The sequence below is a fragment of the Varanus komodoensis genome, unplaced genomic scaffold, assembly GCF_004798865.1.
Source record: "Varanus komodoensis strain SLA01 unplaced genomic scaffold, ASM479886v1 scaffold2, whole genome shotgun sequence".
Lineage (NCBI taxonomy): Eukaryota > Metazoa > Chordata > Lepidosauria > Squamata > Varanidae > Varanus > Varanus komodoensis.
Genome location: NW_025335568.1, coordinates 53,993,179 through 54,019,362, shown reverse-complemented (window position 1 = coordinate 54,019,362; position 26,184 = coordinate 53,993,179). Strand labels below are relative to the sequence as shown.

General features: G+C 43.5%; 1 protein-coding gene across 1 annotated transcript in view; it reads right to left on the bottom strand.

Annotated features, from left to right (window-relative positions):
- The window catches only part of MTA3 (metastasis associated 1 family member 3), a 146,360-nt gene that overhangs the window by 7,148 nt on the left and 113,028 nt on the right, over positions 1-26,184 (bottom strand). The window contains exons 17-18 of the mRNA XM_044429189.1: positions 26,137-26,168; positions 16,990-17,144 (exon numbers count right to left, since the gene is read on the bottom strand). Coding sequence (XP_044285124.1) covers positions 16,990-17,144; positions 26,137-26,168 — 187 coding nt within the window. The remainder of the gene's footprint in view (positions 1-16,989; positions 17,145-26,136; positions 26,169-26,184) is intronic.

Genomic DNA, 26,184 nt, shown 5'->3' with positions numbered 1-26,184 from the left:
TTATCTTTACACAGGAGGTGGTCAAGGCAGCACTTTAAAATAGAGGACTTATCTGGCAAACATGCAAAAGAGGACTGCGCTCTATAAGAGAAGACACATGGCCTCTCTAATTTCTCTGCTTCTCTAAAAATACAACCCAGCCTGTATAACGAGAGGCTCGTATGAAGAGGCGACAGGGGTACTTGTCTCACTCAGCTTGGCCTCCCAAGTGATGAGGCCAAAGTTGTGCAGCTGGGAATGTGTGGGCTCCCTGCGTGATTTAGGGAAGTGACTTAGTTACAAGAGTTCTCCCCACTGCAGAAACATAGAAACAGAGCAAGTCAGAAGAGGTCTCCCGGGCCATCTAGTCTGACCTCCGGCACCAGCCGGCTCCGCTCACGGAGTCAGCCCTCAGCATGGGAAAAGCTACTCGAGAGCTTGAGGGTGAGGCTAGATGAGCAGACACACAGGCCTTGGTATCATGTGTGTCCTTTTCTCAGACTCATGCCTAGGTAGGGCTAGTAGTGTTTTCTCCAAATGTATACGGCTATTGTGATTCTTCCGCAAGTCTCACTTGAAATTTTGCTTCCTGACTGAGATGTGGATTCTTCAAGGTCCCAGGAAGATGCAGAAAAGAGGCCCAAGCAGATTATGGGTTTATTAGAACAACTTTCCTACCGAGCAAATACTCAGGAGGAGGCCCACCAGAAAGCGAAGGTTCTCAATTGCGCAGGGCACGAGGAGTCAAGTAGAGCAGAGTCCTCACGGCAGTTGTGCACTGTTGCCTCTTCCAATGCGGGGAGGACAATGTGGGGAAGCAGAGCCAGAGTGGCCATTCCCACTTCCCTTCCTTACGTGGGGGAATGGCTGGATCAGGCTTGCGTGAAGCCTGGATGAGTTGTCACGGTTCAACAGGCTAGAAAAGAAGCAGTGATGCTTCTTTTCTTCTTTCTGAGGTTAGTTGCGAGCATGGAGATGTCTGGGACACGGCACATACCTTACTGGCTCCTTGCAGTAAATTCTGAGCAGGCTGCACACTTGAGCATCACCAAAGAAGAGGAAATACTTTAGCCTAAACTGTGCATGTGCAACTGCATATGTCTACATTTGGCAAGGATCGCTATAAAGTACAGTTCAAAATTGTGGGGAAGAACTCAGTAACCTATAAGGTGACCATCCAAGCTGCTAACTATCAAAGGGCAACTTCAAGATCCTTTCCCCTTTCCTTCTGGTTCTTGATTTTTGACCTGGATTAGATAAGCCTTCAGATATAAGACACCTTCAAACAGAGGATTGTCCCCTATAAAGTAGGGCATGTGGCCACCCTACTTATGGGATCCATCTGACAATATGCAGCTGCTTGCACAAGGGGAGTTTCCCATGCCTACCCCACCCCCTGCAGCCCTCACATACTCTCCAAATCTACTTCCTCCGATCTCCATTCTTTGAGTGAAAAGGCACCACCAAATGCCACCCTGAGAGCCATGGAGCATGGGACAAAGTATATGCTCTGCATATATTCCTTCTCTGCTCAAAACTGCCACACCATTATTTGTGCCTTTGCAATGAGGATGGTGATGAGGAAGGGCCCAGAAAAAAAAGAACAAAGAAGAAACAGAAAAATCAACTGTTTCATTTGCCCATCTGCCCTACCATCAGTAGCTCATCAGGGTCTTGGAGAACTTTCCTATCACCTAATAGCATTCTTTGCTTCTTTCTGTCTTTCTTCCTTCTAGAGATGGAAAAAAGATTTGTATGGGTTGGGTCCAAAACCATCATTCTGCCAACAGAAGGATACTGCTGGTGGAACAAGACTTTTTCATCCCACCCACAAACCCAGGAAACAAATTCTGTGTCTCCCATGACTACTCCTTCAAATTTATATTTTGACTTTCCACCAGCAATGCTACTCAAGGTAGCCAGGAAATTAATCTCCCATGGACAGAACTGGGGGACTTCTTCATGCAAAGCAAGTCTCTGCCACTAAGCTCTGGTCCCTTCGGCAAAGGACTAAGCCTATGAACAGATACTCTGCCTTCTTGGAAGTTGCGCTGTGAAACTGGGAAGCAGATAGGTGCGGTGGGAAATGTTCTAAGGCAGCGATGGCGAACCTTTTAGAGACTGAGTGCCCAAACTGCAACCCAAAACCCACTTATTTATCGCAAAGTGCCAACACTGCAATAAAACCTGAAAACTGAGGTTTTACTTTAGGAAAAACAACTCGCAACCAGTCCAAGCAAATACATACATACATATACATACATACAGGCATATACATATACATATATGTATATATATCCCTGGCAGCGCACTGATCGGCCATGCGAAAGCTTGAACGAGTCGTGGCTAATGAGTCACGGCTTGTGACATCATCCCCTGGTGCTGCTACTCCTTTCCGAGGATGCACATGGCCCCTGTGTGCGCTGTTATCTGATGCTCAGCTGCTGGGGCGATGCTGCGGCGACTTGGCTTGCGTGCCGACAGAGAAGGCTCTGCATGCCTGCTGCGGCACATGTGCCATAGGTTCGCCACCACTGGTCTAAGGCATGGTCTGAAGGAGGAGGATGGAAAAATCATGCTGTCAAGATGGGAGACTCCTGGGAACTTTACATATGCTGTGTTGAGCACCATCTTAGAAGAAACATGAGATTAAAAACTAACCCTGAGACTTTCCTGCTGCCAACTTTGCCAGCTTTTCAGATTAAGGCGCTTTTTTCTCTGAGGCTTTTAATAGCATTGTAAGGTATTTAAGGGCATGATGGGGTATTTAAGCAGTACTTAACAGCTCAAGTTTTTACTAAAATTGTTTTGGCTGCTAAATTGTTTTTACATTTCAGTACTGGAACAAATTATGCTGCCTTTGTGAACTGTTGTGAACCAACCATAGGAATTCAGCAATTAGAGAGTATAGAAAAGAAATGGTTCAAAATAGTAACAATGATGATAGAAAACTATCACAGATGTAGTTACACATCTGTACATATGAGTGATTGAAAAAATGTAAAATTATGTTTCCTAAATGTGAGAAAAGACATAACAGCAGGCAGGGTACAAGTAGCTAAGAGACATTTGTCATGTACACAGTAAGAGAATATGGGGAGGTGTGTTGTGTCCATTGCACAAAGGTGCGATGCAGCACTATGGGTACAACCCTAGCCATGTTTAGACAGAAGAAAGAATGTGGCTTGTTGCAGAATTCCGGGAGTTGCAATACAGTAGGACTCCCATATCTGCTGGTTCAGTTACCATGGTTGACCTCAGCCCAAAAGAGAAGTCACGAAGTGCTTCCTTTTCGTGAAAATTTTCGATTTAATAAGATAGGGGGAATAATCATATGCTGAGTTTGCTACGGAAAGAATGAATCTTCTATCCATGAAACTGTGAAAAAAGAAATGTAAACGGTACACTATATGGTGTTTGCTACTATCTACAGTTCCAGGCTGCCGCTGTGGGGCTTTGAATCTGTCCCCCTAGATTGGGGGATCCTACTTAATTCTCTCTAAATATGCACAGGATGGCACCATAAAGGGGTTAACGAAAAAGACCCAGAAATCCGCACTAAAGATTATGGGGACAATACACAAGTAAAGGGAATGACTAAGCTAATGAAAAGTGCAAAGGCAGGTGTAGAAGGAAAACAATCAGGATCCTTTCTGGCTCATTGCTTGACCAGCAAAGAGAGCCTAAGCCAAACGCAGTAGATGATGCACATCTTTCACTGGTTCAATCTGTTTGTGAGTTGCAACTCATTGAGGGTCCCAAGGGAGCAGCCCTTTGCAAATTGACCTAGGAATCAGCTCCACTGAACACAGTGGGGCTTCCAAGAAAACAGGCTCAGACCTGTATTGAAATGTGGGTTAAGTAGTGAAGTTGTGTGCGCTGGTGTGAAGAACTGCAATAAGTCACTTTAAAAACAAAAGCAGAAAACCTGATTGGGTAGAATGTATATGCCACAGTATTGCATTAGCAAGGCTAAGAATGATTTCCCAGAAAAGCGTTCTTGGTGTTGCATCTCTCAGATTCATTCATTCATTGAGTTAAAAAATAAATACTAGTGTCCTAATACATGATAGATCAAAAATACAAACTTCTAAATTCAGATTATTATAAATATCTATCTATCATCAGATCAAGGAAGATGGAAAATATACAGAAAATGCATATGTACAATTATATAAAGGAAGGCATTTGTAAGCTGTAGATTGTTTTTTAAAAATACTGCAGTGCAGGTCATTAAATCACAAACAACCTTCCAAATATTCAGTGTCAAGAATTTTTATTTCTGAATTTTTTTCCTTTTTCCTTTTGTGCCTAATGCACTTAAGTTTTGGCAGGCAATTAGCTTTATCAGATTAATCACCTCCCAAGTCCTATTTTCCAGTCCTGTCTACTGCCTTCTCCCATGTTTAGCAAACATCTCTTACTAACAGTAGCAAGACTGTAGACTAGCCTTTTGATATTCATAGAAGAGATATTTTCCACATAATTAAATAAACATAATGATGGCTTGGTTAAAAACTGTGAAAGAAAACATCATGGATGATGTTAATTGCCATTTTCCAGTACTGAATTGCCATGCTACATTTCCACTGCAAACTTTCCCAAATTAACTCTTCAAGCAAGAAGCCTCTTGCTTGTGACCTGAATGTCTTGAAGAGTGATGAAGCTTGGCACAAGAGATAGCTGAAGAATTCATTCAGAGTCATCAACTGCAAATCAGAAGGAAGTTAACATTTTGTTTGCTCAGCTTCCCCATAATTTCCAAAGGAAATAGGCTGTACTTGTTCAGTTTGGGAATATTAGCTCCTGAATGCTCCCTGTCTGATTTAAGTGTGGTTTAAAAGCAAAAAATCAAATACTCCTCAGTGAAATAACATTTAAAGTGTTATTCAGAGCTTTGATTCAATCAGTGCTGTCAGTTATCATCAATGAAGATCCTTAGCACAGGAAAAAGATGCAAAGTTGTTTTAGGATGTCCAATTGGCTCAGTATTATCTGCACAATAGCCAGTGTAGCATAGCGGTTGGAGAGTCTGACTGGGAACCTGGGCGATCTGGGTTCTAGTCCCTACACAGCCCTGAAGCACACTGGGTGATTTTGGGCCAGCCACCTCTCTCAGCCTAACTCACTTCACAGGGTTGTTGCAAGGATAAAAAAGATGTAGAGGAGAAGTGTGTGGATTCCTTGCTAGAGGGAAAAAGGTGAATATAAATGCAATAAGGCAGTCTAGTAGGGCTTCAGACAAAGGTCTTTCCCACAACTCTACAGGAAGATCTAGGGACTGAACCTGGGCCCTTCTGAATGTAAAAAAAAGTCTTCTTCCACAGAGCTACCGTGGTTCCCAACTATTGTACCATTTCAATAAAACAAATGGTTTATTGGGGATTATGGTTAGAACAATTTAGAACAACAACAATCTATTGTTGGAACAATCTAGTACCCAGAAGGGTCACACTGCGTAGCGGATGAATGCACTACCCTTAGGTTTGGGAAACAGCTTACACCCTGGAGGCGAGTGACAGTAGATACAAATTATATCAGCATGTTAACAATGCTCTTATTCTCCCTCTCTTTGCTCACACTTTGTAGAGAGCAATAAGCACAGAGCTTACATGATGAGGGAAAGAGGTTGGCAGTGGGAACGCAAACAACATTTCCTCTGGGCTTAACTGATCCCACCATGATGACAGTTTGAGTGGTTTACAATTTACGATATTCACGAGCAAATGCCCTGGAGGGTGTTGCTGGGGCAGAGCATCAGTTTGCATATTGTAAAAGGGGACTGTAAGTAGATGAGATGCCATCCTGTCGTTATCAGGAAAGCCTGTCTTCTCTCCTAATAATCTTCTGCAGATCCAGCATCAATATTTATGCTGGGAAACTATTCTCTGTGAGCTTCAAAAATATTTTTAAAGTGCTGCTCTGGGAACTTCATGCTAGCTTTAAAACGTAGGATGAGCTTTCTCTTAGTGGCACCTGCAGCAGGAGAGCCTTCCACCAGTTTAGGACAGGCTGGGACCTCTCCAGGAGAGAGACAGCCAGGCCAGGATGATCTGTACACTGGGAACCAGTGTAGCCTAGAAGGTGGATTGTCACAAGGGGAACAGTCAGATGCTCCACTTAACCATGAAACTCCTGTGAGCCAGCCACTCTCTCATAAGATCATTTATGAGGCAATTGCCAAGGTAATTGTGGTGAAAGCATGGAGGGGAAGTCATGTCCCACATTTCTTGGAGACAAGGAAAGATATAAATAAAATGCAAGCGGTCCCTGGGTTATGAAGGTCTGCATTATGAACAACCCATGCCTACAAACAAACTGCCATACAGCCTATTGATTTTTAAAAATTAATGTGGAAAATCGCCATCAGCACAGCAAGAGAGGAAGTGAAAGGGAGGCCTCCAAAGTAGGCCTTCCTGTCTGCCCATCTGGAGAGGGAAATATTTCCAGCATTTCCTGGTTGCAAAGAGGTGGCACTAGTGAGTTTGGAGGGAGGGACTAGAGATATTCAGGGGTTTTCATGGTTTTTCCAGTTTCACTAGTGTCCTGCACCCCTAGGCCCTGTGAATGTGGAGGGCCAGCTATACATGATCCAACTTGCACACAAATTCAACTTAAAGAATGTCTGTTTTTTCAGGAATGGAACTCATTTGTAACCTGGGGGCTGCCTGTAAATAAACAGAACAGTCTGCAGCTTGGACTGCTGCTGTGGGACTGCCTTCAAGAGCCACAGTGTGGTATAGTAGCTGGAGGGTTGGGCTGCGGCCTGGGAGATCTGGGGTGTAATTGCCACTTGGCCATGAAGCCCACTGGGTGACTTTGGATTAGTTACTCACTCTCAGCTTGACCTGCCTCAAAGGGTTGTTGTGAGGACAAAATGGGGGGGGGGGCAATGCAAGCCTCCTGGGGTGCTTGGAAAAGGTGGCACCAAATAAACATATATATAAATAAGTATTTGCTGATGGTCACTAGGATGTTAACTGCACGCCTCCTTTCTTATGCCACCTCCCTCCAAGGAAGCAAACTAGTGCAGCGTATTTTCTGCTCTCTTCTACCTCAAAGAATCTGTATAAATTGTGGGGCAAAGTCAAATTAAAAGAAATAGGACTGAGTTTGCAAGACAGCTTTCACCTTTTCAGGAAAAAAAAAGTAAATGCAAATAACAGTACTTTCAACTATTCAATAGGACTGGAGAATTGTTTTCAATGTGAACTTCTTGTTCTCTAGGCAGGAGAAAAAAACTCATTTTTGTTACATTTTGAAATTATCTGTTAATGGTTTGTTTTATTATTGTTTTAATCAAGTTTTATGTATGGTTGTATGTTTTATGTATAATTGTAAGCTGTCTTAAATGCCATTTTTCTTGGTACAAAGGCAGGGTACTATTGAATAAAGAAAGAAATATCCATAGTGCTTATTAAATAAATAATGTTAATGTAAACAAACTTGTTTATTCATCATCCTCATATCAGAAAACTGCATCTAAAATCCAGTGAAGGACAGGAAAGCAACCTATGTGTGAACTATCCATGATCACTGCTGTCAGAATAGATTCCATCTCTCCTACTTGCCCCTTCCTAGCTGCTCTAGATCTTGCCTGCATACTCAAAATTTGCCCCAACAGAATAACTGCAGGGGCTGAATAGGGAAAAGGAAGGGGACGCCCCACTGCACATGGAGAATCCCATGCACATGGCGTGGATGCTACCCCAGTGTCTCTCCTACACAACGTGGCCTTTTCCCCTTCTTCTTAAGTGAAGCACTGGATAAGCTGTTTACCATGGCTAAAACCTAGCAGAGAGAATAGCACTGACCAACCAATCAAGTGTGAGAAATGCTGATTGTTTATCCCATTTCTTGGCCATCTAGGAAAAGAAGATATACAGGTCCTTTATTGATTCTTTGAGACTCAGTCATCACCACTGATGTAACATTCTGCACCAAGAAAGCAGTTTGAATAGAAAACACTGGGAAAGAAAAAGAGGTGAATACATATACTGCCTAAAGAAGTCCAAGATTTGCAGCCCTAATTTCAAAAGAAAAAATCCAATAAGGGAACTGATAATTTTTAAATTAAAACCCCCTTACCAATGTGTCCAATTTTACAATGAGATTTAAACTCAGCAATATCCAAACCCACTAATTTTCTTTTCCAGTTCCACAGTAACACTGTTTATTATCTTGGCTCTTGGTACTTTATTACAGCATGGTCTACATGCCTGAAGTTTTATCTGATTTCTAGCACAAGGAGGTTTGCCAGGTTGCAAAACAAAGTAATTTTAACTCTGCCTGGGTGCTTAGCTTGTATTAATTGACATGCATGGATTAGAAACTTTTACACAGGAACTTGCATTAAAATACTGGTATTCCTGCAGCGCTGCAAATGCCGTTGGCTTAATCAGCTGAGCTAAGTGACCAGAATTTGTCCATGCTAGACTAAATAGTTGTATCTCTCAGAAGATGGAAATGTTTCACTTACTGCTTCCGCCAGTATCCTCTATGTTAAATGACTGGGTGAACCGCCTCTTTAGGATTAGATTTTGAGGCATTTGTGTGACTTGGGGCATGTCTAGACAGAAAGAGTCCTACAAGTCTATGGAAGACAGCATGCCCAGTTTGATAAATTTTTGTACATGTGCACTGCATATTCAGCTTGAAAAGAAAGAAACAGCTGCAGAACCAGCCCAAACCCTAACCTGCTGATGGAGCAGAGCCATGGCTCACAGGGACGTGGCACCAAAACAATTCTGCTCATTAAAAATTATGAGCCACTCTCTTTTGACTTCCCTGTTCCTTCTGCTCTTGCATGCAGTCCTTCCCATCGCTCAGAGAAAAGGTGGGGGATGTGGGCAAGGGGCACTGAATTGTCCCAGCAATACTATATGCTTCTCTCAAAGTATTCGGGGAGGCTTGATCTGGTGGCTATGGATCAACACAGCAATGGTGGCTTTGTCTTGGAGGCGTTGCAATGCTGAGAGTCTGCCATTCCAAAGGACTGCTGGGGTCCCGCCTAAGCCTCTAGCACTAGTTAGTACACCAGTGGAGAAGTCTTAAGGTAATGGGAGAGAAAAAAGGTGCCCTCTTTCGATCCCTGCCCTCCCAAAGGCCAGTACCTCCAAGCAGGCAGGATCCTTAAATAAAAATATCTGTTTAGGAAGTGGGGATGAAATGCAACAATTTTTGTAGCTCCCACTATCAATGGAACATTTGTAAGCTAGCTCGGATTTTTAAAAATCTGGTGCAAGATAAAATGCAATATCACCATGGCCTATATTTCCCCCAAATACTGCATTTACCTAAAACAGATAGGCCGAATTAAAAATAGTCTCATTGCAATACTATTGATTTGCATTACACGGCCAGTATGGTGTGGTGGTTAGCATGTTGGCTAGGATTTAGCAGATCCGGGTTCTAGTTCTCCACTCAGCCATGAATCTCATTGGCTGACTTTGGGTCAGTCACTAACTGTCAGCTTAAACTACCTCACAGGGTTGTTGTGAGGATACAGTGGAGAGGAGAATTGTGTAGTTCACATTATTCTTGTTATTTCTGTTTCTGTACCACCCCAAAGCCAAAGCTCACTGGGCAGCTGACAACAATGTTATCATCATAATTGTTATTAACATATTCATCCTGCACCTTTTTTCCCTCTTGCAAAGAACCAGGTGGCTTTAAGTTCCTAACAGGAAAAGAGTCAAATACCAATATAATAAATAAAAGATCACACAGGGTGGTATCCAATGGTGTCCAAGTACTTGTGCTAATAATGTTGCATTTGTGTGGGCAAGTTTTCATGTTCTCCCATTGCTCTAGGTGTGTTTCATGTGCATTAGACACAGCCATTGGATACTATCCAAAGGATTGCCCCACCAACTATGTTATTAAATAAAAGCTGGAGGATTCAGAGAAGTAAAATATGAAGACTGACAGTGCAACCCTGTATCCACAAATAAGCTCCATTGTGTTATGCAGGGCTCACTCCCATGTAAGTGGGTATGGGATAAAATCCTAACTTTGAGTAAGAGGGCAATTAGTAGAAAAATTACTGTTGAAACCTCAGACCCATCAAATTACTTATTTCTTCAGCTAATTACTAGCATGCTTGCAATATCCTTCTGGAAGATAAATGATGGCTACAGCAGGATTAGGTGGTTCTTAGAAACCATTTTGCCTTCCCACTCCCATTTTGGGGTTTCAGACATCTAAAACAAAACCAAAAAGCTAATTCAGACTGAGCTGTATTATATACTCGGGAACCCAAGTATTTGGGGTTGTGAATTACCTTGAGAATGACAAACAGTTTCTGCAACATTTTGACCGCACTGTGGTCCCTCTGAGTGAATTCCTATCATCAAAATAAAGGCTGTGCAGGCTCATTAATAGAAGGTCACGTTGCTGTTTTAGTGAATGTGCTCCCAGTGGAGTTGACACTTACCATGAGAAGGTTTCTAACTGCTTCCACACTGAAATGAAACAAGCATTGAGTCATTCAAGGGTCGTTCCAGGCACAAATATTCTTCTTGGCCCACTGAAGGAAAACCAGTCCCAGTCAGCATAGCCAATGGTCAGGAACAATGGCAGTTGCAGGCGAAAATGTGGAAGGCCACAAGTCAACCATCCCTGGTCTACAGAAACGACTGTATGATTCATGCAATGATCAACTAACCTCACTGAAGATGGAGATCTACTCTAGCATGTTGGTCCTAGGAAGTCTTTCTAGGACTTAAGGACCCAGTCTAAATGCAATACCTTGGCACTTAACATATTCTATGCTGAGGTCTGTCTTAAGTAGGTCCATCTATGACTGGCCAGTGGCAACAGCTCTGCCTTACAGATGTGTGTTTGGATTAGAGCATCTTTAATCCTTTACATCTATGCTTTTTCTATATTTACTGCACTGATTTTATATGCACAATAGTTCTATGCAAAAAAACAAAAACAAAAACAAAACAGAAACAAGCTACATTAAAATATGCAAAGGTATTGAATTACTTCATTCATTTTCTTTTCTGGCTACAAGTCTTGTGGTATGGAGTTTCTAAAAAGTCAAGCTGTCACTTAGAGACACATTTTGCTGAAGTTCTGGCTGATGTAATATGAATTTTCCATATTCGTTAGTTATATAAAAATTGAGAGTGGTAATTTAGCACAATGAAGCCAATTTTAAAAACATAGTCATTCCTTGCTTTAAGCTAAAAAAAGAAATTCACAATAGAGCCTATATTGCAGCTATTTCATGTGAGGGCAGAAAGTCTAAAATGAGCCGTTATGATATACTCGAAGCAGCAAAAAACATTTCCAAATTAAGGCATATTGTATAGATTCAGAGCACCTTAATGTTCTTGGTAAATATATAAAGATTAATGTGCGACATTACAGTTGTTCTGTACACATAGCTTCTAAAATAAGCGTCGCCTAATCCTTAAAATATTATTACACTAGAAGCAGATATGTATTTTGCCTATTTCCCCATCACAACCTCCAGAAACCATGTTCCCTTGGAGGATCCAGGAATCTAAGAACTAATTCGCACATGCAACTATAAAACTAGACTTCTCATCCACACACAATGAATTACATGATCTTGGAGGCCCAGCAGCCAAATGTGTGAACTGATCCTAATGAAAAGTATTGTGATTTTATGGAGCAATCTATAACATGTTAGTTAATGCCTGGTAGCAGGCCCCACCTCCAGCCATGGGTTGATTGTAGCTTCTGCACCTTCTCCCTCTCCATGTGCTCACGGCACACATTTTTAGATCCTCTGAGCACAGCTTAGTGGCTTAGACACAAGCATACGCTTCTCAATCTGTAATTGCTTATTAACAGTGAATAACATGCAAAATTATTACTCTAGTGTGATCACCAAATGAATGCTAGCACATTTGGTGGTGATGCAAGACCACCAAAGCCACCTTCTTGACAGCCTCTTACTTCCAGGCTGTGAAACTCACTGCTATTGCAGTCCAGATTGGCCCAGTCGCCCGACTGTCCTTTAGCTAGTGTGCAAACACATTTTTAATCAAAATGGCCTTTGATAACCTGATCTATTGGGTTCGGTGCAGTTTTTATTCATCTATTGTATTTTTAGCTGTGGCATTCATTTATTTGATTACTACTGCTTTGGTCCATTTTTTCTTTTAAAATGTGGGTTCCTATTCTTGTTTAGTAAACTTGAGCACCATTTTCTTGGTGGAAAGTCAGGATGTAAATAAAATCAATTGGTAAATAAACAATTTCCCAGCACTGATGGAGCACTAACAAAAATTGGCACTTGCACTGCTTGCCAGGACAAAGTGGAAAGTGAAATCTGCTATTATCACATTTGGGTGCGGACATCGAATTACAGAGGCGAATCACCGCTCTGTTTCATTGCCTAAAAAGCTCAATCATTGCCATTAGCACAAGAGCTGAAGCACAGTTGGATACTGTGGGTGTCATATTTGCATATTCACATTTTGGCCTATGATCTTGTACACATGCGACAATCAACCGGACAAGCACACACACAAGTGCCAGCATAAACTTCTATGCAGGATTTGAAGACGGGCGAGCCAAAGCAAAGAATCAGTGCTGGGGGAAGTTAAAACTGGGCCAGAAGATCCAGAGTTCCCTGCCCCACTGCCAATACTTAAAAAATGCAGTTTGGGGCAAAACAGGGTATAGCTGCAGTGGGAAAATTATCTGCCTTCCCTCCATAGTCCTACTTTAGTTTTTCTGGACATAAAAGGGTCAAAGTACAAAGAGTAATTTCCACTGAGAGAGCCTGGTGAAATGGTGCAGGAAGAATGGAGCTACCTGCAATGGTCGATGCACTTAGAAGGATGGAGGGAACATCGCAACTCACTGCTTTGCACATGCAATTAGTATTTTTAATGTATTCATAAGGCATTGTGAAGACAACGGACCTGATGATGGGAAAAAGTGATCGGATTAGAGAAGCTCACATGTAATCAATTGACTGAAAGTGAATTAGCTCAGAATAATGGCTAAATGGGACCTTCCTCTCCATCCCCGATTGCCAGATGCCAGGGAGAAACAGCAAGGGTTGTATTCCTGCCCTGTCTGGGGGCTTCCCAGAAGAAAGCTGGATTAGATGGAACCCTGGTCTGATTCAACACCACCTTTTTATTATTCCAGGACCATCCATTCCCTCCTCCGGGCACTTCCTAGCCTAGGGTTGCATCCAACAGTGTCTTTTTACCAGGGGGAGGAAGATGCAGACAGAATGGACTTCCCACTCTTTCCAGCAGGGATCTAAATCTATTTAGATTTAAACTATGGGGGTTTAAACTATGGGGGTTCTGCTGGAGGAAACGTGAGGCAGAGGACCGCAGAATAAGGAAGAAACAGGGAAGCCCAACAGCTTGCCTTACTCTGCCATTCATGCTCTCAGCTGCAGCCGGCTGGAATTGCTGTTCCTCATCATTTTGCTTCCACAGCTTCACAGCCTCCTCTGCAGAAAATGAAGCTTTGATATGGGTGCAAGAGCAAACTATGGCTTGTTGCAAAGCTGGAAATCAGGGATGGTACCGGTGAAGCTCAGCCTTAGGGCTATTCCAGTGTTGAGCAACATCAGCATCCCTTGGGGCAGCCCTGGAGAACTGGGGACATTATGCCAAGGCAAATGAGAATCAAAATAAATGCATTCAGTTATAATGGAAACAGATGTTATATAAGCATAGTTCATTTTCAGATAGAACAATCAGGATATGAAGTCATGCGCAACTACTTCTAAGGCCCAAATGCGGGGAGGGAGTTCTGAAAGATTCCTGCCCTGCTCCATTTGCAGAGCTGAAAAGGCATGAGCTCAATTTGGGTGTTCTGCTCCACGGAGTGGGAGACCAGCAGTGGGGGCTGTCAAAAAGGCCAGGGAGGCCCTGCAGCCCATGGAAGACCGTCCTGTCCATGGCTCACATACTACCTTCTGCCCCAGTCTACACTGACTAGCAGCTTCAGTCCAAGCTCTTTCTCAGCCCCACCTGGAGATATCAAGGAGACCACCTGGGCCCTGCTGGATGACCTTCCTGAGATCTTCTTGGCACTGGGGGGCTTGTACACTGGACTGGACCTGCCTCCCTGGGCAACCAGGAAGCCTTCCTGGGCAGGAAGGGCTACAAAAATCTCTTTCTGCTGGGAACTTCTCAGGCCAGCTGTTGGGGTAACCAATTACGCCTCACCAAGAGAGTGGGAAAAGATGGCAGAGATTTGTGAAGAACCTTCACGTGCTAACTTGCAATAATGCACATTTATAAATTATAATTGAAATAGAAATATGGTCCCACCATGGTGTGGGAATCTATGACTAGGTCAGCTCTAAGCCTTCAGCTAAAGGTGAATGGACTGCCCCCCTTCTTTCATTTCTTTACTTTTAAACTTAACTGAATAGTCTTCCAATAGAAGACTGACTTCTATAAAGTTGGCCATATCCTTTCTGGCTTTGGTGCATGTATGTGCATTCTTAAACTCAGACTTGGCCCTGCAGCTCGGAATTCAACCCATGCCTCCTGGCTGATTTCTAGCAGCTGCATACAGCTCAGTTCCGACACCAAAAGAAGTGAAAACTCACAGTGGACTAGCCTCTTGCACAATCCTGTGCAGCTCTTTAAATGCTAGCTATTGTTTATGGCTAGCTGCCTAGAGTGTTGCTAAAAGCAGCAAAATGCCTACATTTAAAATAAATAAAGCTGATAATTACCAACAGCATAAACCCAGCAGTAAGCATGCCTGATTCCTGTAGGTTAATTTTTCTTTCAGTTCTACAATTAACGTTTCACTAATTAACATGGGAGAGGGGCAGAGATTCCACCAATGTTTCAGCTATATTGAGCTGTGCATATGAGCTCCAAAACACTTAGTGCAACTGAATAAGTAGTTTTATGATCCTGTATCAAAAGCTAACTGCAATGCCATCAGCCTCGAATGTCCATGATTTTCAGTTCTTGTTTCTCATGGCAAAAAACCAGGATTGAAACAATCTATATGTACAGTGAGACCCTGAGTTTCCCAGAACTGATAGGCTCTTATGCGCATGCGCATGCTGTTCACATTGGAATGTGATGAACAGAGAAAATGCCTGCAAAAGAACCGCACATGCTGCAACAAGCAGGACATGCAAACCTGTCCTTGTGTCCAAAGAACTGGCTATGCAAACTCTTAAGAAGATTATTCTCCTCTTCAAACTTCTTTCAGACTATTTCATTCTTTCCCAAACTGGTGCCCTTCAGATGTTTTGGACTTTATATCCCAGCATTCCTGCCCCATGGCAGGACCCTCTGGCAGGCTAGCTGGATAGAACTGTCCAAAGCATGTGGAAGGTGGGGAAGGTGGATTGCAGCCTAGAAAAATGAAGCAACCATGTAAATATCCTCCCAGAGTATTTGAGACACAAATCTCAAGTAAAGCTGCCCATTTTCTCATATTTGAAGTCTGGGTTGTATCATCGCACCATGCAAGGGTGAACTATAATTGGTAGATTTTTTCACTGCAGCCAATTGCACTGGTAGCAACTAGTCTTGTAAAGAATAGAACAATAAAAAGGCTGAGCAAGGAAAACACTGCAGGCTGCCTTGGTTCTCTATACAAAGATAAGCCTAAGAATGGTCACATGCAGAATATATCAGGAAGCATAAAAATCCCACACAATAAACTGCCACAGAACTGAAAGATGGCAGCTTTAATATCAGGGAGAGAAAAATCTTCCTTTTGCATGAGCAAAAGAACCATTTCTTAATTGTTAGACAGAAGCAGGAAGGAACCAAGGAACTTTATGGGTGGAAAAGCAAAATTGTTTTGATGGGTGTGCCAGACTCCTTTGCACACAAAAGCCCAGAGTTTGCACTCCTGTACAATTACTTATTGTGCCATCTGTGAGCATGACACTCCACAGACGACCAGTGGCCAGCTCCCTGCCCCTAGGAGCTTACACGCAGAAGCATGCTGGTTGGGAATGAGGTCTCTGTGAAGGGAACCTGACTGCAGCATTGTCTGCAAGTGCAACAGTTCAGTTCCCCCACGTTTTGGCCCCAGTGGTAAATAACTTATAGGGAAAGAAGTAAAGGGGCACTTTTGCAGACCTCACTGGACTAGGTATGGGTAACTCTTCTCCTTGCCTAGAGGATGACAGCCAGGAAGAAACAAGCACAATGGAAAGAGAGGAACTCACTTTTTGCTTAATTATGGTAGTGTTACATACTGGTTAGAGTGTTGGATTGGAACTAAGGAGACTGGGTTCTAGTCCCCACTCAGCCATGGAGCTCACTGTGTGACTTTGGCCGAGTCACTGCCTCTCAGCCTAAACTACATCACAAGGTTGCCACGAGGATAAAGTGGAGGGGAGGGTCTTGTAACTTTGGTTCCTTGCAGGAAGGAATATAAATAGGCAGGATAGAAACATCATCAATCGATCAATTAATTAATCAATCAATCAATCAATCCTTCCAAAAGAGCAGGTATGGAAAAGTTCATTAAGCTATCTTTTTACCAGAGAATTGGGGAACCATCCTTCAGTGGCTAGTGTGGCTTTGGGCAAAAGGGCTAAGGCCAAAAATATTTTCATTTAAACTCTCAGTGCTACATGTAAACCTTGAGAGATGCACTGCAGCTGTTTTATGTTAGGAAAAAGGGGCCAAAGCCAGTTCTGTCCGTTTGGAGTTCCTCAGACCCTGGGGACCCTGGAGGGCTGAAAACAGCGCTCAGGCCCGAGGTTTGGCAGTCCTTCTGTACAGAATAATCGGACTGAGGATCTGCTGTTGATTTGAGATTCATATATAAATGAAGCCTATTGAATTATTGATCACAGCTTTCACGCCGGTTTAGATACGCCTATAAACATTAATAATGTGCAGCGGTGACTGTTCTTGCAGCTGTCAAACACACTGGAATGTGCACTTGTTGCTCTGTCACACACGCAGCCGAACACGCCGCCTTTTCTCAGAATGACGCCCAACTATGTCAGCAGCTGCTCGTGCTCTGGGTTCATGGAGGCTCTTGTCTCCCCCTTTATCTTACCTGGTCTCTTCGGTAGCAATAAAGAAACCATCGTCTGGAGCATTGAGCCAGTTTTGCCTCTGCCTCTTGAGCAATGGAGTAACGCCTGGAGTAAGGTCACTTGTGCCGACTTGTAAAGTTTTACCATTAGTGGTATAGAAATCGTGTGCAGCTTGCTGAAATCATTGTCAAGAAATAGATACAAACAATTAGAAACATGGTTTGCAATCCAATGCAGAGTGGAAAAAGTAAGAGTGACCTTTTTTTTTTTTTTTCCTGGACCAGAAATCCGCCCACCTCCCTGCTCTGTTGCATGGCAATGCACCCTTGAAGTTCTCGGGCTTTTGCAAAGATTCACAGAATGGGGACTCCCTATAATCATACCCTTATTATGAATCATGAGCAGGGGAATTGTGGCCTATCTGACGTTTCTGGATGTAATTCCTATCATGCTTTTCCACTGGCCTGAAGCTGGCCTGAAGCTGTCAGCCACACCTGGACGGCTAAAGTTTTTGCATCCCTGGCCTGTGCTGTCTTTCAACCTGCGCATGGGTAGCCAGCAGTTAAGAGCAGCACCAAGCAAACACTCCAAATGCAGCACTGAGAGCTTCAGTTCAATATCAAGGATACTATATGGTTTTTTTCTATGCAACTTGCAGCCCTCCAAATGTTTTAGTCGACAACTCATGTGATCTTTCATAATTGGCTCAGGTTGATGGGCACAGTATGCCCAAACACCTGGAACGCCTCAAGCTGCTGACCCCTGCCCTATGAGACTTAGACATGCTTTGAGAAGAACCGTTTACATCATGAAGAATTGAGGGATAGGTAACTTAAATCCCATGGATTTCAGATGCAATTAAATCTAGGTCCAATGTGCATTCCCACTCTCTAATATGGAATGTTATTAATTAATAATCATATGCACAAAGAGTTATATGCATAGGTTTGGTGTATGCATAACTCTTTGTGCAGCAATGCCTCTGGTGGTCAGTTCTAGTAATCTGGTGGCCCACCGCATGCAGGGCTTTCAGGTCATACAGTTTTGTTGCCCTGGGCACCTCGGACAGCAAGGAGAAGCATGTTCTCCTCCGATCAGAGAAAACCTCAGTACAGCCCATTACAGGGAAGAACGTGCTTATTTGCTGTGGCTCCTCCTACTAATACTGGCACCTACTGCTGTGCCCTTGTCCTCCTGATATCAGCCATCAAATCTGCCTCCTTTTAATATTAGCCATTTATGAGTACCACCCACTGCCTGTTTTGCCCCTGTGTTACTGCAAGAAATATGCCTCGACCACCTCACAAGAGAAGACATTGCATGCATTTGTTGAACTGGGCCTAGTCTAGATCTTAAATTCCAGTCCAGGCAGGGTGGCCTTGGGCAAATCACTAACTCGGAGCTCAGGTCCATTACTCATGACTGGAACTTTGCTTCTGTCACGGCTTGATTGACACCAAGTGAGGTCTGTTAGAAGCATGCTGGAATGCCTTGGCGTCAATGGTTATGAATGTGGTGTTCAGATAGGCTGGGAAGATTGAATGTGCTCTTATTAGAAGGCCTGAGAGAAGGAGAATAGGGGATGCAAAACAAAAGGAAACTGAGGGAGCAGAGATATGAACAGCAGAACACGACATAAAGAGTGCTCTCCCAAAAGCCGCGGGGAAGCATGTCTTCCCACTGCTGCAAGCCACAATCAATGCACCACTGAAGCTGGTGTCAAATACAGTGTCGCGATGTCCTATCCCAACAACATCTCTTTGGACCGGTGCCAAACCACAGAAACATGCATCACTCTCCTTTCACTCTGGAAGCACAATTCCAGGTGAGGCCTCAGCCTTTCTGCAGGATGCAAACTTTTCCTCACAAAAGTGTGCTCATTTCCTGACAGAAAACCCTTGGCTTGAAAGAAGCACATTTATATCCTTTGAAGACTTTTTCAGAGGACTGAAATTATGCCTTGGTCAGTCCTATGTAAGTCCCATCTGAGATGAATAAAATGTGCTTCATAAACATTCCTCCCTCCCACACACACACACACACACAGGGTTTAAATCAGTATGGATAGTCCCAGGGTGAGCTTTACCACCTGCCTCTTTCCCAATGGCTTTTTCCGCTTTTCACAGTGCATGCATGCTTCAGCTGTGTAAAAGTGCCAGGACACTGAGAGTGAGCAGGCAGGGAATACATAGCAAGCTAGGGCAGAAATATGGTATATTCTTGGCTCCAACAGTTCCATTTTCCCCTTATGTTCCACTCGGCCCTCTTGGCACAGATTGCCTGAAGATCTCAGGAGACAACCAAAGAATAGCACAGTACCCAATGCTGCAGATGTCCAGTCAAAGTAAGAGACCTCATCCCTCTGTAGGGAAGAGGTCGTGTCCTTCTCTAACATTCAAGAATGCAGAGGGGACCCTAGAACTCACTTCCCACATTGCATCAAGTGTCACGGAGCAAGAGCTGGAAAGAGCAAGGGTTTCGCGTCATCTGTGTTTCAAACTGCCATGATCCCTCAGTCCCAGACTAGCGAGCAGGTGGAAAATGGTTTACGCTTTAGCTCTTGCACAACTTCAGAGTTTGCAATACTCTTCATGGCTCAAAGAAACTGCATGTTTTAGGGTAAAATATGTTTAGAAGTATGTAGCTTGAGAGAAATCACATTCTGATATGGATATTTCCTTTCAACATATAAGTTTAAATATTATCTTTCTTGTTGATTTTTTAAAAATCGCAGAGGTTGCACAGAGCTCCTCAGGAGGTACGTATGGCCGAAGGCAGTCCTTAAAGTGCCCTGGATCCAAAGCCCGTTAGGGATGTGAAGGCAAGAACAAACACAGGGAGCGAAGCCAGAAATGTGGGCAACCAGTTCAGGCAGAACTATGCCAATCCCTGCCAGCAAGTTGGCAACATCATGTTGTACCAGTTAAAATTCCTGCGTTTTTTTCAAGGCCGTGCTCAAATGCAGCAGTGAACACTAGAGGCTACAGAATGAGCACAGACAGGCCTGGTCTTTCCTGGGAAGGATATGGCCATCATGCCAGCCAAAAGTGATAAAAACCCATTTGGGACAGCACCAGGGACTCTAAAAACACAGCTCTCACCTAACCAAAGCGAGTTGGTAGTCCCATGTAATGACCTACAACTCCTACCAGGCCTAGCCCACATGACCAAAGGGAAGGGATGATAAAAGCTGTACCTCAAACACATGGAAAGTCTTTTCTAAATGAAGGACAGGAAAAGCAGCCGTAGGACTCAGTCTAAGGCGGGGCCATACACACTCCTGCCAACTTAACTAGATGAAGTTTCCACTAGCTTTGTCCCATCAATCCTCTCACAGCCTTCATACACTACCTCAGGCCTTCTACTGCTGCCCCAGGATCTGATGTGGCAAAGGCTGTGTGGACAATCCGTATTTCGTTAGGCCTTCCTAATTATTTACACTGGTTGAGTGATGAACTGCTGTGCAGTTGGGCATGTGGACATGCTAGTTTGGGGTATTCCATTTTTAATGCTGCCAGATATGGAAGATGTGACGATTTCCCAAGAAAAAGCATAGAGTTGCCATTACTGGTAAAGAAATTATTCTGAAATCCCCATGCAGCCATTTCTGACTACTTTGGGAAGGGCAAATGGAATAAGATAGTATGAGCATTGCCAGTGGTACAAAAAAAGAAGTGGGTAAATAATTTTTGCCTTCACATTTATACCAGTCTAGTGCATGTTCTGATTGTTTTGTGGTGTCTGACAGCAGGCTAAATGGAGAAAATTCTGGTGTAATATATGTAGTAGCAAGAACCCTGGGGGCTCTAGGATCAATTTTTCCCTTAATTAAAATCTGAAAAACCAGAGGTATTCCACACATGCTGGAACATTCTCACTATTAATTTTCCATGATAATCCAACCACATACCACAATATATGGTAGATCTTTTTGTTCTGGAGCTCAAATCAGTCAAAAACCCTTACAAATTGCCTCAAGCCCTTCCATTGACCTGCTACAAAATCTGTTTTTAGGGCTGTTCCTTTAAATTTGTCCTAGCCCAGCCTTTCAACACCAGGCATATGCCTTCCAGAGAAGGGAGGTGGAATCACAATAGACTAGCCAACATCTCTTCCTCATGCATTGGCTATGTGGTGCTGTGCTACTCAGGACATACTGGATCCCACCAACCTTAATGACCCATGCTGCATCTGCAGAACTTCTCGTGCCCATCTCTGAAGCCCAGATGTCATTTTGTGTACTGGAGTTATGCCCTGGCTTTCTCCTGTGCAATGTGGAGTAGACCAGACTTGCAGCTGAGCTCCCATGCAGATGCTGAACTGACTGAGACCTACCTAATGAAACTAGCATTGCTGTATCAAAGCCTCAGTATGGGTTATGCCCAGCTCTCAGCAGGACATCTCCAGAGGTCAAGGATTGGCTTCTGACTCAGATAAGGAGTGCAAAGAGGTGGCAGAACAGCTGAGGTTTTAAAACAACAGCAACTAAACTTGGCTTCGGAAACTATGGGAACAACGCCACCAAGGGAAGAGGGAGGAAGGATTAAAGGCTTGGCTCCCAGGTCGGGCATCAAGCAGGAAGGGAGGGAAAGCATAAGCTAGCTCACTGGTCCAAGAGGGGCACTGCCCAAGTGTTTTCCCCAGTGAAGGATCTACTTGGATAGCAGGGCATGTTGTCCCGAAGGGGAAGGCTAGAACTATTTCCCATTAATCCAGCATCAACTTTTTTTCACGGGTTGCTTGATTTATGGAAGGTAGCTGCTGCCACTGCTCAACCAGCCTGGCTCTTTTGCAGCCATTGTTTGTACCCACCCTACTCATAGCTTGAAGCAACACTGGTTGGTGGATTGGTGGGTGGGTTGGTTAGTTTTTTGTATAAATAAACTTAGCTAGTAGAGCACAGCACACCACACCAGAAGTAGAGCTGGAAGGGGCCAGCCTATCCAGCCCATCCAGCTGCACGCCCACACCTTCCCAGGTTAGCAAAGGTGACTCAACGTGCTAGCTATGCAGGGGGGTCAAGTCATGACTCAGAGGCTTCTCTGCAGCAGGGAGCACACCTAAAGGTACAGTTTCTAGAGCAGGGATGGAGAACCTGAGGCCCAGGGATAAAATCCAGTATTCCGGACTTTCCCAGATGGACAAGCCCTCTTCCCCAGCTCCTTCTCTTTTACCCCATGATGTATCATTTGATGGGTTTTCCAGCTTTTGTGAAACTTTTCCCCATTCCTAAACATTGACAGGTTTTCCTCCCAAGCCTTTGTGTCTGCTTATAAAAACATTAAGCTACAATGTGCTGGTTTCTTTGGACTGGGGGTTTGGCCCTGCCTTCTTTCTCCTCAGTTCCCTCCCAGTGCTGGAATGCAGTCCCTGAGCATTTCCCAGGTTGGAATTTAGCCTAAGGCTAAAATTAATTTCCACTCCTGCTCTAGACCAGCCTTAACTCAGCCTGGGGTCTCTGCTGACTTGTCCTGCAAGGAAACCAATGGCTAGCACTAGGTACAGCCCATGATCTTAAAAGAGACATTCTGCCCTATCTCTAAGGAAGGGCCTTCTCTAAGATGGCTTTTTACTAGCTTTATGGAAATAACAGTCATTTTCAAATCTGCTGCCCATTTAATCAGGGCACCTTCTGAGTTAATCAAAAGTGTTGAGATGGATTGATGCAAATGATTAATGAGGGAAATGCAGTAACCCAGCTTTCTCCCCTAGAAAGCAAAATTTAAGAATAGGTGAATTGTGTGATGGAAATTTTGAATTACTAATGTAGCAAATTAACTGGAAGGAAAAGCAAAGGTTATTTTAGATACAAAGAACACTATTTCATATCCTATTAATAGAAAAGGTAACACAAAGCACTGATTACATATGATCACATCTGAATTTGTTATAGCTATGAGTTGTATGTGCTAGATTTAGGAAATCTAATGAATTCTCTTTAAAAAGCCTGTGGCGACATTCTAATGAACCCTTGATGACATTAATGTCTGCAGATACCCTGTGTACCTGCAGGAAACATGCATATGAGCAACAATCTTGATTTAGTCCTAGTGCAAACATCTGGCATTTTGCTCTGGACTGTTTAGATCACTGAGCTATTCTGCTATTTTGCAGCAAACAGTGAGCATTCACATTTGTATCAGGGTAAAGTGAAGACCAGACCTACAGCCAGAGATCTGTCCAGAGCAATGAGTCACCGGATGATATGAATTTGGGATGACCAGCTGCTAGCCAAAACTCAGCTGGTGAGAAAGACTTTTACTGCCTTGTTACAATCCTGTAAACCAAGAAGAGGGATTCTCAGGCCTGGAGGCCACTCTGGAGTTCTGTAGGGCCCCTTCGGTGTAGCCCCCCCCCCCTTCTGTGTTCCCCATTCCCCAAGCACCTGCTGCTTGGCCGTTTCCTGGCTTTTGTACAGGGTTTTCTTCCATTCTAGAAGTCTTAGAAATTGCTTTTCTAAGACTTGTTAAATAGCAGTAGAAGATTTCAGCTTAAAACATGCCAGTATTTCTAGCTGGGTTGACTCCCACAGCACTGCCACAAGAGTCTCAAAAACCTTTCCAGAACTGAGTTTGGCTCTTGGGCTGAAAAAGACTTCCTACCACTGCTGTGCACACTTACCTGGAAGAAAATCCCATTGAATTCTATGGGACTTCTTTTTGAATAGATGCACAGAGTGATATACTATACAGCAGATATACTATACTATATACTATATAAGGTGAAAATTGGCATTAACTTAAATTTGTGTCTAGCAGCTTTTAAAAAACTATTCTAAGACAGGCAGGAGACCTAATCTGAATCAGTACCCTTGAGTGGGGGTACAGCTTGATTGTCATTTAAGATTGTTTCAGGACCCCAGTGCCTGCAGCAGTCTTGCAGTGAAAATGTAGGTGGGAGGAGACATTGCAAATAGATACAGAGAAAATGTCTATTTGGCCCTAATCATTTGTTCTACATGGGGTGAACACTCTCTAGCAAGTGTAAAAATCAGCAAGTGTGCATTGGCTGTGATGGCAGTATAGGACCCACACGTGGAGACAACATGTGTGGTGAATTCCCACCATAGCAGCAGGGGAGGACAGCGCTTGGAGGGCCTGGCAAGCCATTTCTGACGACCCAGTAGACCATCCCCCAGTGCCTGCTGCTGCCAGTGAAAAAAATGCAACTAGCAAGGAGATTCCTTTCTAATTACCAATCCCCAATTCCTCTGCATGTGCTACTTGGTCTTGGGTTTCTCCTACTATGTCATAGAGCAGTGATGGCAAACCTTTTAGAGACCGAGTGCCCAAACTGCAACCCAAAAGCCACTTATTTATTGTAAAGTACCAACACTGCAATAAAACCTGAATACTGAGGTTTTAGTTTAGAAAAAACAACTCACAGCCAGTCCAAGCACATATCTATCTATCTATCTCTCCTTGGCAGTGCACTGACCAGCCATGTGAAAGCTCAGACGAGTCGGGGCTAATGAGTCGCGGCTCGTGATGTCATCACCTGGCTCCACTGTTCCTTTTATGAGCATGCGCATGGCCCCAGTGTGCACTGTTATCCGATGCTTGGCTGCTGGGGTGATGCTGGGGTGACTTGGCTCGTGTGCTGACAGAGAGGGCTCTCTGTGCCCGCTGTGACACACATGCCATAAGTTTACCACCACTGTCGTAGAGGAAGAATAATTAAAACAGGGTAACCAATAGCTGGTTTCTTTCTAGTACAGCGAGTGCATCTTTCTGGACACATCCACTGTTTCCTGTTTTCCTGTTTAGACAATTCTAGGCGCTGCCGTCTGATGGTGCTTGAAACTGTTTCTCTTGACCTAACAGAGTACCTAAGAGCTACTTCCATTTCATTCTCAACTGGGGGGCTACTACATAGGTTCCAGGTATGATCCTAGCTTCCCATTTCTCCATTCACTGTGGGGTCTTGGCATCTCTTTGCCACATTTGTGGGTTTTTAATAGCAAGAAGAAACTGGAATTATTTATGTTACCATTCCAGTTTTCTCTGAGGCCCTGCAGCTGTTAATCTTCATTTCTTCAAAAGAAAACAGGCTATTAAAAATGGACAGCTGTTAAGTACTAGCTTTGACTGGGGAAACGTTGCTTGTGTTTTCCTGATTTATAGCATAATTTTTAAGCAGATCAAAATAGCAATCTCTCTCTCTCGACAATGAACAAACAAGAGAAAGCCATAAAATATTCTTGCAGGAAGGCACTAAAAATATTATTTCAATTTCAGCCTGTGCTAAGAGCTCATGGAGGAAGAGAGCTGATTTGTCCAAGACCACACAGAATAAACTTTGAAGCAGTTTAGCACTTTATGCCTAGGCCTCCATCGTCTCCAGATTAACACTTTTGGCTCCCATTCAGTAGTGGATAAAGAAGCAGCCATACCATAGATGTCAAAAGAATTTACTAGCAACTTCTGAAGAATAGGTTGATACCACCTGAAGAGTAAACCCCGCTGAAGATATTAGAGCTAGTTACATGACATAAGAGGCCACCATGGATTATGAATAGGTTATGAACAGTGGTGTGTGTGGCCACTGTTTAGAATATGCAACCTCTGCATGTGACCCACTGGGGGGTGCTGTTTTGTAAGAATGCAGCCAGCATGGGTTATGTGTTGGTTAAACAACCCTTGCTTAACTCTCATATAATCCATACTTGCCAGGTTCACATGGCATGACAACTCGCCAAATGGTGGTAGCATTTTCAGCCTGGACCCTGGATGGGTGCAGTGGCCCATCTTGAGAGAAATCACTCACAGCAAGCCGTGGAGTATTGTCTGAACCCTGTTCATGTGACTTGCAGCTTCATTTCCATGCAAAGGACTTTTTCTGCAGTGGCCCTGCACCTCTAGAATGAGATGCCATTATGTGGCCACTAGACCAAGGCACTGCAGTCTTTTTGGTAGGTCCTGAAAACCTACGTGCTTACTTTAGAGTTGTACTAATGTTGTAATGTTGTGGTCTATAGTTTACAACTGTTTTCTGCCTAAATATTGTATTTGTTTTATTTATTTATTTTTACTATGAGAATTTTAATGTTGTAAGCTGCCTTAGGAGAGGCTCTGTCCTAAAAGACAGCTTAGACTATTTTAAATAAAAGAAATACTAAATTAGATAAACTTCAAAGCAATTCAAAGGAGAAAAATGTGAGAACTTACCATTTTAGTTCCATGTGCATGACTGGAGAGCCCTAAAAACATACATAC